Source organism: Acomys minous (genome assembly GCF_964271855.1).
Source record: "Acomys minous genome assembly, chromosome: 6".
Classification (NCBI taxonomy): Eukaryota; Metazoa; Chordata; class Mammalia; order Rodentia; family Muridae; genus Acomys; species Acomys minous.
In genome coordinates this window covers 120,289,557-120,302,531 of record NC_140487.1, presented here as the reverse complement: position 1 = coordinate 120,302,531, position 12,975 = coordinate 120,289,557, and the positions used below count along the sequence as shown (strand labels likewise).

The 12,975-nt window shown below is 46.5% G+C and overlaps 1 protein-coding gene across 1 annotated transcript; it reads right to left on the bottom strand.

Annotated features, from left to right (window-relative positions):
• Positions 1-4,878: 4,878 nt before the first annotated feature.
• LOC311599711 (PRAME family member 20-like) lies at positions 4,879-9,282 on the bottom strand (the record flags this gene model as incomplete). Its single annotated transcript, XM_084785712.1, is given in 5 exon segments — positions 4,879-5,443; positions 5,744-5,934; positions 5,938-6,334; positions 6,817-7,246; positions 8,907-9,282. Coding segments are annotated over 4 exon segments (1,440 nt in total). The 5' UTR covers positions 7,104-7,246; positions 8,907-9,282.
• Positions 9,283-12,975: the final 3,693 nt, after the last annotated feature.

The window sequence follows — 12,975 nt, the reverse complement described above, 5'->3', positions numbered from 1 at the left end:
TAACAACAACAAAAACCCAAAAAACAGCAACAAAACCCAAAATAACAAAAAAAACATATTTTTTCCTTTTTCTTTTTAGATTTACTTACTAGTTTTGAGTATCTGCATTTACACCTGTAGGCCAGAAGGCGGCATTAGATCAGGTTATAGAGCTGGCTGATGGTAGCATACACCTTTAAGCCCAGTCATGGGAGGCAGAGCCAGGAAGATCTATGTGAGTTCGAGGCCAGCTTGGTCAACAGAGTGAGCTCCAGGACAGCCAGAGCTGTTTTACAGACAGCCCTTGTCTTGAAAAACACACACACAAACAAAGAAAATAGATCACATTAAAATGTTTGTGAGTCTCACAACCATCTATAATGTGACCTGGTGCCCTCTTCTGGCTTGCAGGTGTGCAGGCAGGCAGAACACTGTACACATAATAAATAAATAAATATTTTTTTAAAAAAAGTTTGTGAGCCACCACAAAGTTGCTAGAAATTGAACTCAGGACCTCTGGAAGAGCAGACAGTGCTCTTAACCACTAAGACATCTCTCCAGCCCTTTTCTTTCATCCCCCCCCCCCAATCATTTTTTGAGACAGGGTTTCTCTGTGTGTATCTCTGCCTGTCCTGGATTCACTTAGTAGAGCAGGCAGGCCTCGAACTCACAGCGATCCACCTGCCTCTGCCTCCTGAGAATGAGTATTAAAGGCATGTGCCACCACTGCCTGGCTTCTGTCCAGCCCTTTCTGTGTGGATCTCCTCTTCACTGGGGGGATGGGTGGGCGGGTGGGTGGGTACTGGCAGCCACCAGCCAATGAGACAAGAGGAGACACAAGACCTAAAGAATGTGAGCATCACAGAGATCAAACACTCTGAGAATCACTTCAAGAGACAGTTTAACTTTAATTTGGGAAAACTAAGGCTGAATAGCTCTTGGGGGAGTAGTTGGGGAGCTTTCAAGACACACATTCATAACTGGTTGAAACCAGGCACTTTAGGGATTTTTGCTTTGCATTTGGCAGCGTGCTCCTATCTTATGAGTGGGAAAACAGTACCTAGGTATCCCATAGGTGAGAGAGAGCAGGTAGCTGTGTCCGGGGCCACATGTCAAATGTGATTAGGGACATCTACATCTAGATACACTCTCCAGATGGAGTCAGGCAGAGGTCAGGAGGCCCCTGCTGGGGAGAGGGAGTCCTACACCTTACACAAAGTTCAGAGTAGCTAGCTGGACTGGAAGGATTGCAACCTCAAACAGCAGGGTCCTCCCCACATTAGGTCACAACACTCATAGGACTAGGAGAAAGGCCGAGGCAGGGGGATTGCTGGGAGTTCGAGGCCAGCCTGGTCTACAAGGTCTAGAGCAAGACCCTGTCTCAAACAGGAATCCACAAGTAAGTGCACAACAAGTAAGTAAATAAATGATATAAAACTCAGTGTTGGGGAATGATTCAGTAAATGGGTTCATGACTTTCAAGCGAGTCTCAGGTTTTCTGGGTTCCACAAAATAAATAATATTGGGCTGGGCATGATGGCCCACACCTTAAATCCTAGCATTTTCTAGGCAGCGGCAGGTGGATCTCTGTGAGGTTGATGCTAACCTGGCCTACAAGGAGAGTCCTGTACAGCCAGGGCTATGTGTAACAGAGAAACCCTCTCCTGAAACACAAAACCAAACAAACTCTCGAGATGGAGTCAGACAGAGTGCTGGAGGCCCTGCTGGGGAGCAGAAGTCCTGCCCCTGATACATTCTACTGTGGGAAAGAGAACCAGATCCCAGCAGAAGTCCTCTGATTTCCACATGCACAATGTGACCTGCACATAACAGCATTCACATACAGTAAACTCACACACGCACGCACACGCGCGCGCAAGTACATACACACACACACTACACTTAACAAGGTATGTGCAGTCTCAACATCCTTTATACTGTGTGGAAGACAGGCATTTTCTAAATGTCCTAGGAATCTAAAGGTCATTGGTCCTGCAGCAAATCACAAAATGCCACTTACAGAAGATATCAACACAAGTTCAGAATGTGGGTAAGCACTAAAGAGAGAGTTTACAAATATTCAAATTGTGTTCTGCACTTGTAAAACACTCCACACATCAGGAAGCATATATTACCAACAGCAGACCACAAAGCCATCATTACAAAGTGGGCTGTCACGTGGCGAGGAGTGTGGGGTGCCTCATGCCTGTAGTCCCAGCACTCTGGGAGGTAGAAGCAGGCAGGTCTCTGTGAATTTGTGGCCACCCCGGTTTAAGAAGTGAGTCCAGGCCAGCTACTCAGGGGAAAGGCTACTCAGAGGTCAAGGGAAAGGCTACTCAGAGGAAAAAAGAGGCTCCCGGAAAAAAAGATAGAAGTCCTTTTAATTCCAGAGCCATCTGTTGCCTGGATTGTCCTTGGACAGCCAGGATAACCAAAGAAGTGAGCTCTAGGTTCAATGAGAGATCCTGTCTCAAAACAGCTGAGCAGGAAAAGCAATATCCACTCCAAACTCCGAACAGGCTCTCACGGAAATGCCCACGCTCACTCCCCTCCTCCAATATAGAACCTTCATGAAATGATGCTAAGCATGACAGTGCAGAGCTGGAACCCAGAAGTCCATAGGCTGAGGTGAAGGCATCTTGAGCTTGAGGCCACCTGGTCTTCTCACTTCTCCATTTACAAAATATTAGGGATCAAGGCTGGAGAGATGGTTCAGAGGTGAGGAGCACTGCCTGCTTTCCCAAAGACCCTGAGTCCAATTCTCAGCTAACACGTGGTGGCTCACAACCATCTATAATGAGATCGGCTACCCTCTTCTGGCCTGCACAGAAAATACTTTATAAATAATACATGAATAAATCATTAAAAAAATATTAAGGACATGGCAAAGCAAGTGCTAGACTTCTGAGGAAAGGGTGTCCATCAGAGCTCACTCAGATGTCTTCTCTGAAGCAAAGTTCCCTGCGAGAACACCATGAGCTTCTTAACTGCTGAGCCATCACTCAGGCCTCTCAGTTCATGGTTTTACTTTTGTTCAGATTGTGTGTGGGGAGGGATCCTTCCCAGTTTCTCATGTTTTATGGAGCTCAGCATCCATGCACAACAATGCTAGCATGAAGACGAATGTCACATTTTATTATTTTATTTTCTGCATGCTTACACATGATGTAGCACACTGACGATTGTGGACTCCAGGTGGTGAGAGGCCAACCTTAGGAGTCAGTGTTCCCCATGCATCACGTGGGTCTCAAGGATCAACCTGACATTGGAAAGCCTGGCTGCAGACATCCCTTGGACATTGAGCAACTTTGGGTATATGTATTGTTGTTTTTGAGACAGGGTTTCTCTGTGTAGCCCTGGCTGTCCTGGACTCACTTTGTGGATGATCCTTGCCGAGAGCTCACAGAGACCACCTGCCTCTGCCTCCGGAGTACTGGTACGCATATTCATAATAATCATGACAATGAAAACACTACAAAAGTTTTGATGCAAATTTTTTTTATTGCTACATGATCATTCATACACAAGGAAATAAAAGGGAGGTTTCCAGGACTCATTAACAAAATGAAGAGAGTTCACTGTGGAACTTTCAAAATGAATACTTCAAGGCAGAACATGGAGTTTGTCTACCTCCTAGAGGCTGTTCTGTGCATGTGACCAGCAGAGGTCAGGGGCCTTGAAGAATAGTGCTCCACAGTCAGGTGTCCAGAAGCTGGGCTTGGGGGCACATGCCAGTGACCTCAGCACTCATGGAGCACAGAGGAGATGTTAAATGAGTTCAATGCCAGTGTGGACTACATGGTACCATTAAAGAGAAGAGAAGAGAAAAATGTTCTTCAGAGAACAAAGATTCTGAGCCAGTCCTCTAGTGCCACGGACCATCTCAGTCCAGCATAGGTCCTTGGGAATGGGAGTTCTCAAAGAGTCAATGCACAAGGATTTGGCAAAGTGACAAACAGACAAACCCAGGGGAGAGTTGGATCTCAGTGTGTGTTTCAGGCAAGCAGTCTAGATTTTATGCACATTTTTGAATCAGGGAGTGAGTTGTGGTTACATTACCCATGGATTAGGTTCATGTGAACCAGTGAGCAATCAGGCATACACAGTACAAGGTACAGAATGCAAAGTCATTTTGAATTATTGACTTGAAATAATGCATGGTACAGAATACACCATGAAGATGTCATCACTCTTACGTTATTGGGATGGTATCAGTGTGCTTGTGTCCTCTTCGTCAAGAGTCAGTGTTCTCTCATTAATGCAACTTATGTCCAACGCCGGTGAGCCAAGGCAGTTTTTTTAGGTTTCCTTACTAATATCTGAGCACCACTATTTGAAGTTTTGAAACACTTTACTTCCTTGTAAATCATAATACAAACAATTAACTAATGATTAATTCATAGCCATGTTTCTTTAAATAAGGGGAGAGGAACTTGATGGTAAATAAGGGCCTGAATGGTCCCTGGCTACGGACCCAAGTTTGGGAGTTTCTAGCAACGTAGTCATCTTCGGATACTCTTGGAATGCGAGTAAGGTTAGGAGAAAGAATAGAGACACAGTGTGCCCACACAATGAGAAGAAAGAAGGCTGCAATCAATTGCTCCTGTCAGGAACATCAGGCTAATACCAGAAGGCTCTCACAGGATAGGGGTCTTTACCTCGGGTGGCACAACAGCATATGTCACACAGACTCCACTGGAGTGGTCCTGACACTCTACACAGCATATTTTGAAGCGAAGAGCTGTCTGACCCCCCGGACATCACTCTTCACAGTCCCATAGTTGTCCATGTCAGAGTTAACCCCTTGATCAGTGTCAGAAGATGTGTGCTCCGCAGGCCTTGATGAGAGACTTGTCCACAGACATTCCTTTCTCATTATCAAAACCAACCTTCTCCTGTTTACTGCCAAGAATGGTAAAATCTGGTCGATTGGAGAGAGTCACAGTGAGGACAATATACAACGTATAACTGAGTAGCAATGGAGATGGACTGGGGCCGCCTGACAGTGCCAAGTGTGTTCCTGAGCTCAGAACAAAGCTGGTGAAATCTCTCTAAGATGACCTGTCCCATCACATAGGACTCCAGAGGGGCAGAGTAGAACCCCTGGGCCATGTGGCTTAGGTTGGCGGTGTGCTGCAGGAGGTCCTTCAGGACAGCCATGGAGAAGTCATTGTCATAGAAATTGACCCTGGTGAGCTGAGAGCACTGGCTCAAGGCAGGGAAGAGAGAACTGATCTGAGAGTCCTTCATCCTACAACCCTCCAAGTCCAGGATCTGCAGAGTGTCTGCGACATTCTCTAGGAAAATTCTGAGAGGCACAAGACTCAGCTCAGATAAAAAGACACCTCCCAATTGCAGATGTTTGAGATGATGGAGACGGTGACACTGGGCAAAAGACTCCAAGTCTGCGTGTGATAAGTTGCAGAAGCTGATGGACAGGAACTCCAAGGGGGTCTTCAGACACCTAAGGAAAGACAAGGGGGTTAGTTTGGCATGCAGTGAGACTAAGGGGACCTGGACTAAGGGGAACCACATAGGCAGACTCAATGTGACCGTGAGATGGCAGTGAGGACCCACTGCAGCCTCTTGAGTGTGCTCACTCAAGTCACACCGTTCTAGGTCGGGGTCAGTGACCATTGTGATTAGACTTGGTCCTGATTGAGAAATCTACAATGTTTGCTAGACATCAAATGCCCACTAGTCTACATAGGACACAGGAGATGTTGGCTGTGGTAACAGCAAGACCTCTTCCCTCATTTCTCACCAGAGCAGCTGCTTCATGTGGTCCCTGAGAAAGTAGACACCAGACATGGAGAGATGCTGGAGACCGTTGAGCTTGGAGAACTGAGACCGGAACTTGGTGACTTTCTTCCTCTGTGCCTCTGTTAGTGTGTTATCAGGGTTGGAGCCGGCGTCATCCATTACTGTTAGAAAGAATTTGCGAAGATTTCTCATCTAACCAAGGCAAGGTGCAAAAGACATCAGTGTGGCCAGAATCCAGCCTCCATTCAGTTCCAACTCCTCGATGCAATCTGGCTGGAAAACCTGCAAGACCTTCCTCACAGTGTACACGGATGATCCCGAAATGTGCATTTTCCTGCAATACAGCTGCAGGGAACCTCTTCTCTCTTGGGCCCACTGCACCAAATACTCATGGTGTTCATCCAGAAAGAGCCCCAAGCACAGGTCGGTGACCACCTTCAAACGCCGCCTCAGTGAGTATCTATGGAGGCCTGTTGCTCTGTGCTTCTCACGCACAGTCTCTGCTGAGCACTCTCCATCCTCTGTGCCAGCCCACACATTCCAGAAATTATGGTGCACACTGCTCAGGTCCAGCACTTGAAGCTTCCTCTTCCTGTGAGGAAAACAGCAAGAAATGCCAGACCATACAAAAGAACAAGCTCACAGCAAGCTCCTCGGAGGCTTCTCTGCTGTCAGCTGTTCCCTGCTCTGCCTCCTACCTATTTTACTTCTAGTCCTGGGTCTCCACACAGCAACTGGAGCCTGCCAGGCAAGACCTCTTTTCCTCAGCTGCATCTGGAGACCCGGCCTGCCTCCTCCACTCATTACTCTGGACTTGTGCTGTCCCTGTTTCTACTGCCAGATGGAGACACAGGGACTGGCTCATTCTACTGTGGCTACACCGGCTCCAGCCTACATCACACACTGAAGGGGCATTTGCTACAAGGACTCAACAGCTGTCCAGGACTCTGCAGCTCCCCAAGATGATACCAATAGAAGCCTCTGATCCTTCTTTGATCCCAGTAGCCAAGAGTCCAGACTTCCGTTCCCTCCACACAAATGTGAACCACTGGGCGTTACCTACTCATTGCTTACCTCTGGCGAAAGATTCCTGTCAGCTGCATGTCTACACCAGCCAGGACAGCTTGCAATGTTGTCACATCAGGGAATTTCACCAGGGCTCCCACGGGGAGGCAGGGAAAGGGCCAGGCAGCCACCATGGCCTGCAGTATGGTCAGGTGTCTGCCAGCCACGACTGCCTTCATCAGTGGTGGGAAGAGCTCCCTGGGCAGGTACTTCAGAGCAGAGATGGCCAAGGCCTCGTCTCTCAGCAGGCTCTGCAGTGCCAGGGTCAGGAGTGTGGGTGGAGCCTGGGAGCTCATCCTGATGGATCTTCAGTCAGCAGTGAAGCTCTCAGAAGTCCAGGCCTGGCAAAACTGGAGAATTCAGCCTGTTCTTTTGTACTATTTGGTGGTCTCAAAGGCAAATCCTTCTCACTCTCTCCCGTGGAGTCTCTCAGGAGAACCTGCATAGAGGCACAAATTCACCATCAACATACAAGGTAGCAAGCACTGGCCCTCCTCTCTCCTCTTAATCTCCTCCATTGGGAAGGTGATTCAGGGGCTAGCAACCTGACCAGCTTCTGTTTTGTTTTATTTTTTGAGACAGGGTTTCTCTGTGTCATCTTGGCTGTGCTGGACTCACTTTGTACCAGGCTGGCCTTGAACTCACAGAGATCTGACTGCCTCTGCCTCCTCAGTGCTCGGATTAAAGGCCTGAGACTCCAGTCCTGGCCTGACCAGCCCCTTCTTCTGCCATAATTGTCCTGATTCCCTTTCGAGTCCCAAAGAAAGGCAGCACCACTAGGTGCTAGTGGCATTAACCTTTATTCCCACACAGGAGGACTTAGAAGGCCGACCTGAGGAGGGGATGATTTCTATTACTTCAAGGCCACACTGGTCTACAGACCTAGTTCTAGGAGAAGTAAGGCCACACAAAGAAAGCATGGATGAGGCTAGCGCAATGGTACATGCCTTTAATCGCAGGAATGGGAGCCAGAACCGGTGGATTGATGTGAGTTCAAGGCCAGCCTGGTCCACAAAGAGAGTCCAGTACAGCCAAGGCTACACAGAGAAACCATGTCTTGAGATAAACAAAACAAGGGCTGGTGAGATGGCTCAGTGGTTAAGAACACTGTCTGTTCCCCAGAGATCCTGAGGTCAATTCCCAGCAACTACATGGTGACTCACAGCCATGTGTAATGTGCATGTATACGCAGGCAGAGCACTGTATACATAATAATAAATAAACTAAAAAAAACAAACAAAGAAATTTTTAAAATGTGTGAAAAAAAAAAAAGCACTAAACCGGGTGTGGTGACTCACAGGTGTAATCCCAGCACTCGGGAGGCAGCAGCAGGCTGATGGCTGGGAGTTCAAGGCCAGCCCGGTCTACAAAGTGTAAGTCCAGGATGGATAAGATAACATAGGTAAACTCTGTCATAAAAAACCAAACCAAACAAACAAACAAATAAACAAACAAAAAACCACTAGCACAACCATCAATAAAAACACAAATTAAATAAAGAGAGTACCTATGTCCTATGCCCAAGGCTCTGCTTTACCTACCATGGAGGAACTGAGGAGAATCTCTGACTTGGCTGACACCACCCTTCGCTTTTGAAGGCTTCAGAGCTTGGGGTGAGGAACTGGTTTTATTACCCTATTTTGGGGTTGAGGAAGAAGGTCTATACTCCTGGCCATCCGGCTGCACAACCTGACCCTCTCTGAAATGTAAAAGCCCAAAAGAGACAGTGACGTTGCCGAAAGCCACTCCTCTTTGGAGACCAGGCAGGCTCCTGAGTGCTGGGATTAAAGGCCTCTGGCACCATGCTCTGCCATTCTGTTGTTTGTTTGTTTTCAAGCAAGGGTTTCTCTGTGTAGCCTTGGTTGTTCTAGACTTGCTTTGTAGATGAGGGTGGCCTCAAACTCACAGTGATTTGCCTGTCCCTACCTTTGGAGCCCTGGGATTAAAGGCCTGTGCCACCACGGCCCGCCCCTGTTTGGTTTTTCTGCATAGCCTTGGCTGTCTTGACTCACTTTGTAGACCAAGCTGGCCTCCAACTCACAAAAATCCACCTGTGTCTGCCTCTGGAATGCTGGGAGTACAGGTGTGTGTCACCTCACCTGGTCTTTAGTGTCTTGACTGAGGTGGTCCTTACTGGGCTTTGGTCCCATTACACATGGGCTCTGAGGCCACAGTGAGAAGTCTCCTCTGTGAGGTCTCGGGTGTCTTCATGCAGCCTTGTCCACCTTGGATCTGGCCTCTTCTCTGCTTAGAACCATAATGCTAGTTCCCTGGGACTCTGCTGTGGCCACCACGACTCCAGTTCCCGCTTCCCATCCTAAGTTCCTGTTAATTTAGTCTCAGACAAGTGCCAGGCGGTGGTGGCTCACAACTTTAATCCCAGCACTTGGCAGTCAGAAGCCTGCGGATCTCTGTCAGTTCCTGGCCAACCTGGTCTACAAAGTGAGTTCAGGACAGCCAAGGCTACACAGAGAAACCCTGCTTTGAAAAAACAAACAAACAAAAACTAGTCAAGGAAGAAGGAACCACACTCCTAAAGCCCCAGTTCACAGATCAGCGGAGATTTGTGTTCAAAACTATTAGCAGTGCCCACCTCTATTTGTTAGCTAGAGTGAAAAGGACATTTCAAAGTAAACAACTGCAGAACCTTAATTGACCAAATGCCAAGGAAGGGATTAAACTACAAGCAGATCCCATCCAGAATTACAGAGGCAGAAGAATCTGGAGTTCAAGGCTAGACCTTCTAATCAGAGGCTCTGTCCCCTAAATACTCAAATGAGCCTATGAATCTGAGATGAAAATTCCAATCCAACCTACATTTCTCATTAAAAGCTAACATAGAGGAAAATCACTCTCATCATTATCAAGAGCTGGGAATCAGAAAGCAATATATATATATATATTTTTTTTTTCTATTTTTTGAAACAAGGTTTGTCTGTGTACCAGCTCTGGCTGTCCTGGAACTCCCTCTGTAGTCTAGCATGGCCTCAAAGTCAGGGAGAACCACCTGCCTCTACCTCCCAAGTGCTAGGATTAAACACATGTGCCTTCACTGCCCGGCCCAATTTTATAGAAAATACAGAATCTTGACATTGAGTTGGTGATATGCCTGCCCAGCATGCAAGCGGCCTCCTGAGAGAGGTGAGTGACTTACCTGATCTGGACACTGGTGACAGCCCTCCTGCTCCCAGAATGGCCAAGCAGAGGCTGTGGGCTCCAGGACTCTGGGTGCTGTCTAAGGCTCCTTCAATCCTTTTATAGCTCTTGCCCTCACACCCACCATATTTAGCCACACCTCCTACCTGCAAGCTTCCACGAGATTGGAATGCTGAGCCTCCATGGGCTGGATCATCCCTAGGATTGTTTTCACTTATGGTAGATTAATTGAATCACAGTTATTTGGGCTGGATCATCCCTATGATTATTTTCTCTTATGGTAGATTAATCGAATCACAGTTATTTGGTTTTTATTGTTGTTGTTTCTTATTTTTTTGTGCTTTTTTTGATGTTTAGACACAGGGTTTCTCTATGTTATGTTGACTTTCCTCGTCTGCTCTGTAGACCAGGCTGGCCTTGAACTCACAGAGATCTGCCTGCCTCTGCCTTCCCAGTGCTGGGATTAGAGTCATGTGCCACCATGCCCCAGTGATTTTTTTTCTTACAGTGGATGGATTGAATCATAGTTATTTCTAAGAAATCAAAAACAGTACAGTGGCAGGAAGGACACATTGAATTATTCAATGTGCATGCTTTTTTTAAACAGTCTTCGAGACGAACTCTGTGCTGTAAATAATAAAGGGTCTTCTCAGGTCCTCTTACAGAGATGGCCTGAGGGAGATTCCAGAGTTTCTTAATCACACAAGCTGCTGGAGTAGGGGAGCTGGCATGGAAACCCCACAGCAGCAAAGGAGCAAAGGAGGGTCCTTCCACTTAGGGACCAATGAGAACAGAGCTCTCTGACCTGTGAGGAGGGGCATGGTCATTGAGAACTTAGGTCTATTTGGCCCACTGCCCCTCAGGCCTCTTGCACACCAGGAGGCTCAGATTTAGGGTAGTCCCATGACTGAATACAAGGCTTGGCTCATCCCCTCTCAGGGGCAGCCCTTGCTGGCCTTAAATCCAAACTCTCTCTTCATATTGATTTCTTTGTTCCATTGATTTGCCGGACCCAACCCCACACACATAGTCTCCTCCCCACTTCTGAGACAGCGCTTTCTAGACCCCCATAGAAACCATGCAGTCCTCACAGCTCCTTTTCCCTTGTTGTCACTGGCACACAAGCTCTCATACAAATCCCTCAGGCTGGCTTTGAGCTCACCCTGGATCCCAGGGAGGGCTTCACTTTTCCCCTTCTCTCTCTGCCTCCTGAGTAACGTCCACCACAGGCTCCCATCACCACACTCAGCTCTGTAAGTGAACTCAGCTGATTAAAAATGTTGGCATAGGGTCTGGAGCAGTGTCTCAGAAGTGAAGAGCACTGTCTGCTCCTCCAGAGGTCCTGAGTTCAATTCCCAGCAACTATATGGTGGCTCCCAACCATCTATAATGCGAACTGGTGTCCTCTTCTGGCATCCAGGCAACCTCCAGATAGAGCACTCACATATGTGAAAGAAAGAAAGATAAACTGTCTTAAGTCAATTTGTACATTTTGGACACTGCTAACCCACACTGCTGCTTCACTCAGGAATTTAAGTTTCATTCCTTCTTGAGTCTCTGAGGGGCATTGAAGGCAAGATAGTATAGTTCTATAACCAAGTTTAGCTGGTGAGGGGACAAGATCGTTTTAGAAAAAGATAAAGAAGTTAAGCTCTTAAAGTTGAGATAAGATAGATATTTAATCTCATTCGGAAATGTGGACCCAACACGACAGGAAAAACACTTACTTCAAAGGAGACAAATGCAGATGGCCAACTCACTATGAATGTAACATATATAGTACTCAGTATTCTCATGATTGTCACATGGTTCTCCCTGCTGTATGTAGTTTGTTTCACACATGTATAATAAAATAAAAGTATAAAAAAAGAGAGCGAGGGGATAACAATCAAGATGTAATATGAATAAATTATAATAAATAAATAAAAATAGAAATAAAATTAAAAAATGAAAATAAATAAATAAAGTGCCAAGCTCTGATCTCTGCAGGGAAACCTATAGTCTCTTCCTGGAGTCCCCAGTGAGACAGAAAGTCCATTGTTGATGCAACGGCATAGGAATTGATTGAGCCGATGCGATGGAGTCTGCCAAGCTCTTTCGAGCTGGATACACCAAGGAGCAGAAGCATGGAGCAGAAGCATGGGCTTCTTATACCCTTTACAGAAGCAGAACTTAGCAGAGAAACCTGATTGGTTAATACACTAGCCTGGGGTCTTTCTTAGTTGGGGAGGGGTAAGTACAATTTTGAGGTGGTGGAAAGTTTGAAACTGAAGCTGTGACATAAACTGTCCTTGAGTCAAGCTGGATTCTTATTATCTCTCAACACAAACCTTGTTGTTCTCAGGACAAGCTGGAGTCTTCAAGGTTTCTCTTGTCCCTGCCACACACAGTGATCTGATATTGCTATCTGTCCTGGGTTCAAGTTGGACTCTCTAGAAATTGACATACTTTGGCTTTAATGGTGGTCCTTAAGGAAGGACCGGGTTCCTTCAAAAGGTGTGCACCACTATGCCTGGCTAATTAATAAATCTTTATTTTTCCAGCCAAGTTTTCTCTGTTTATCTGTGGCTGTCCTTGACTCACGTTGTAGACCAGGCTGGCCTCAAACTCTGCCTCTGCCAACTGCCTCTGCCTCCCGAATGCTGGGGTTAAAGTTATGCACCACCAACACCCAGCTTTAAATAAAAAGGAGAAAAGAAAAAACTAGGCGTTGTGGCACATGCCTTTAGTCCCAGCACTTGAGATGCAGAGGCAGGTGGATTGCTGTGAGCTGGAGCCAGCCCTGTCTACCAAGTGAGTCTAGGACAGCCAAGGGTACACAGAAAAACCCTCTCTAGAAAAAGAAAAAAAAATGCCAACTAACCAAACCTTAATGGATCCGGGTGTGGTGACACACACCTTTATTTTAGTTTATTTATTAGTTTGTTTATAAATATATATATTTATTTATTCTTACATTTTTATTAATTTTATTTTTATGTATGTGAGGGCGCTCTCTGCATGTACACCTTG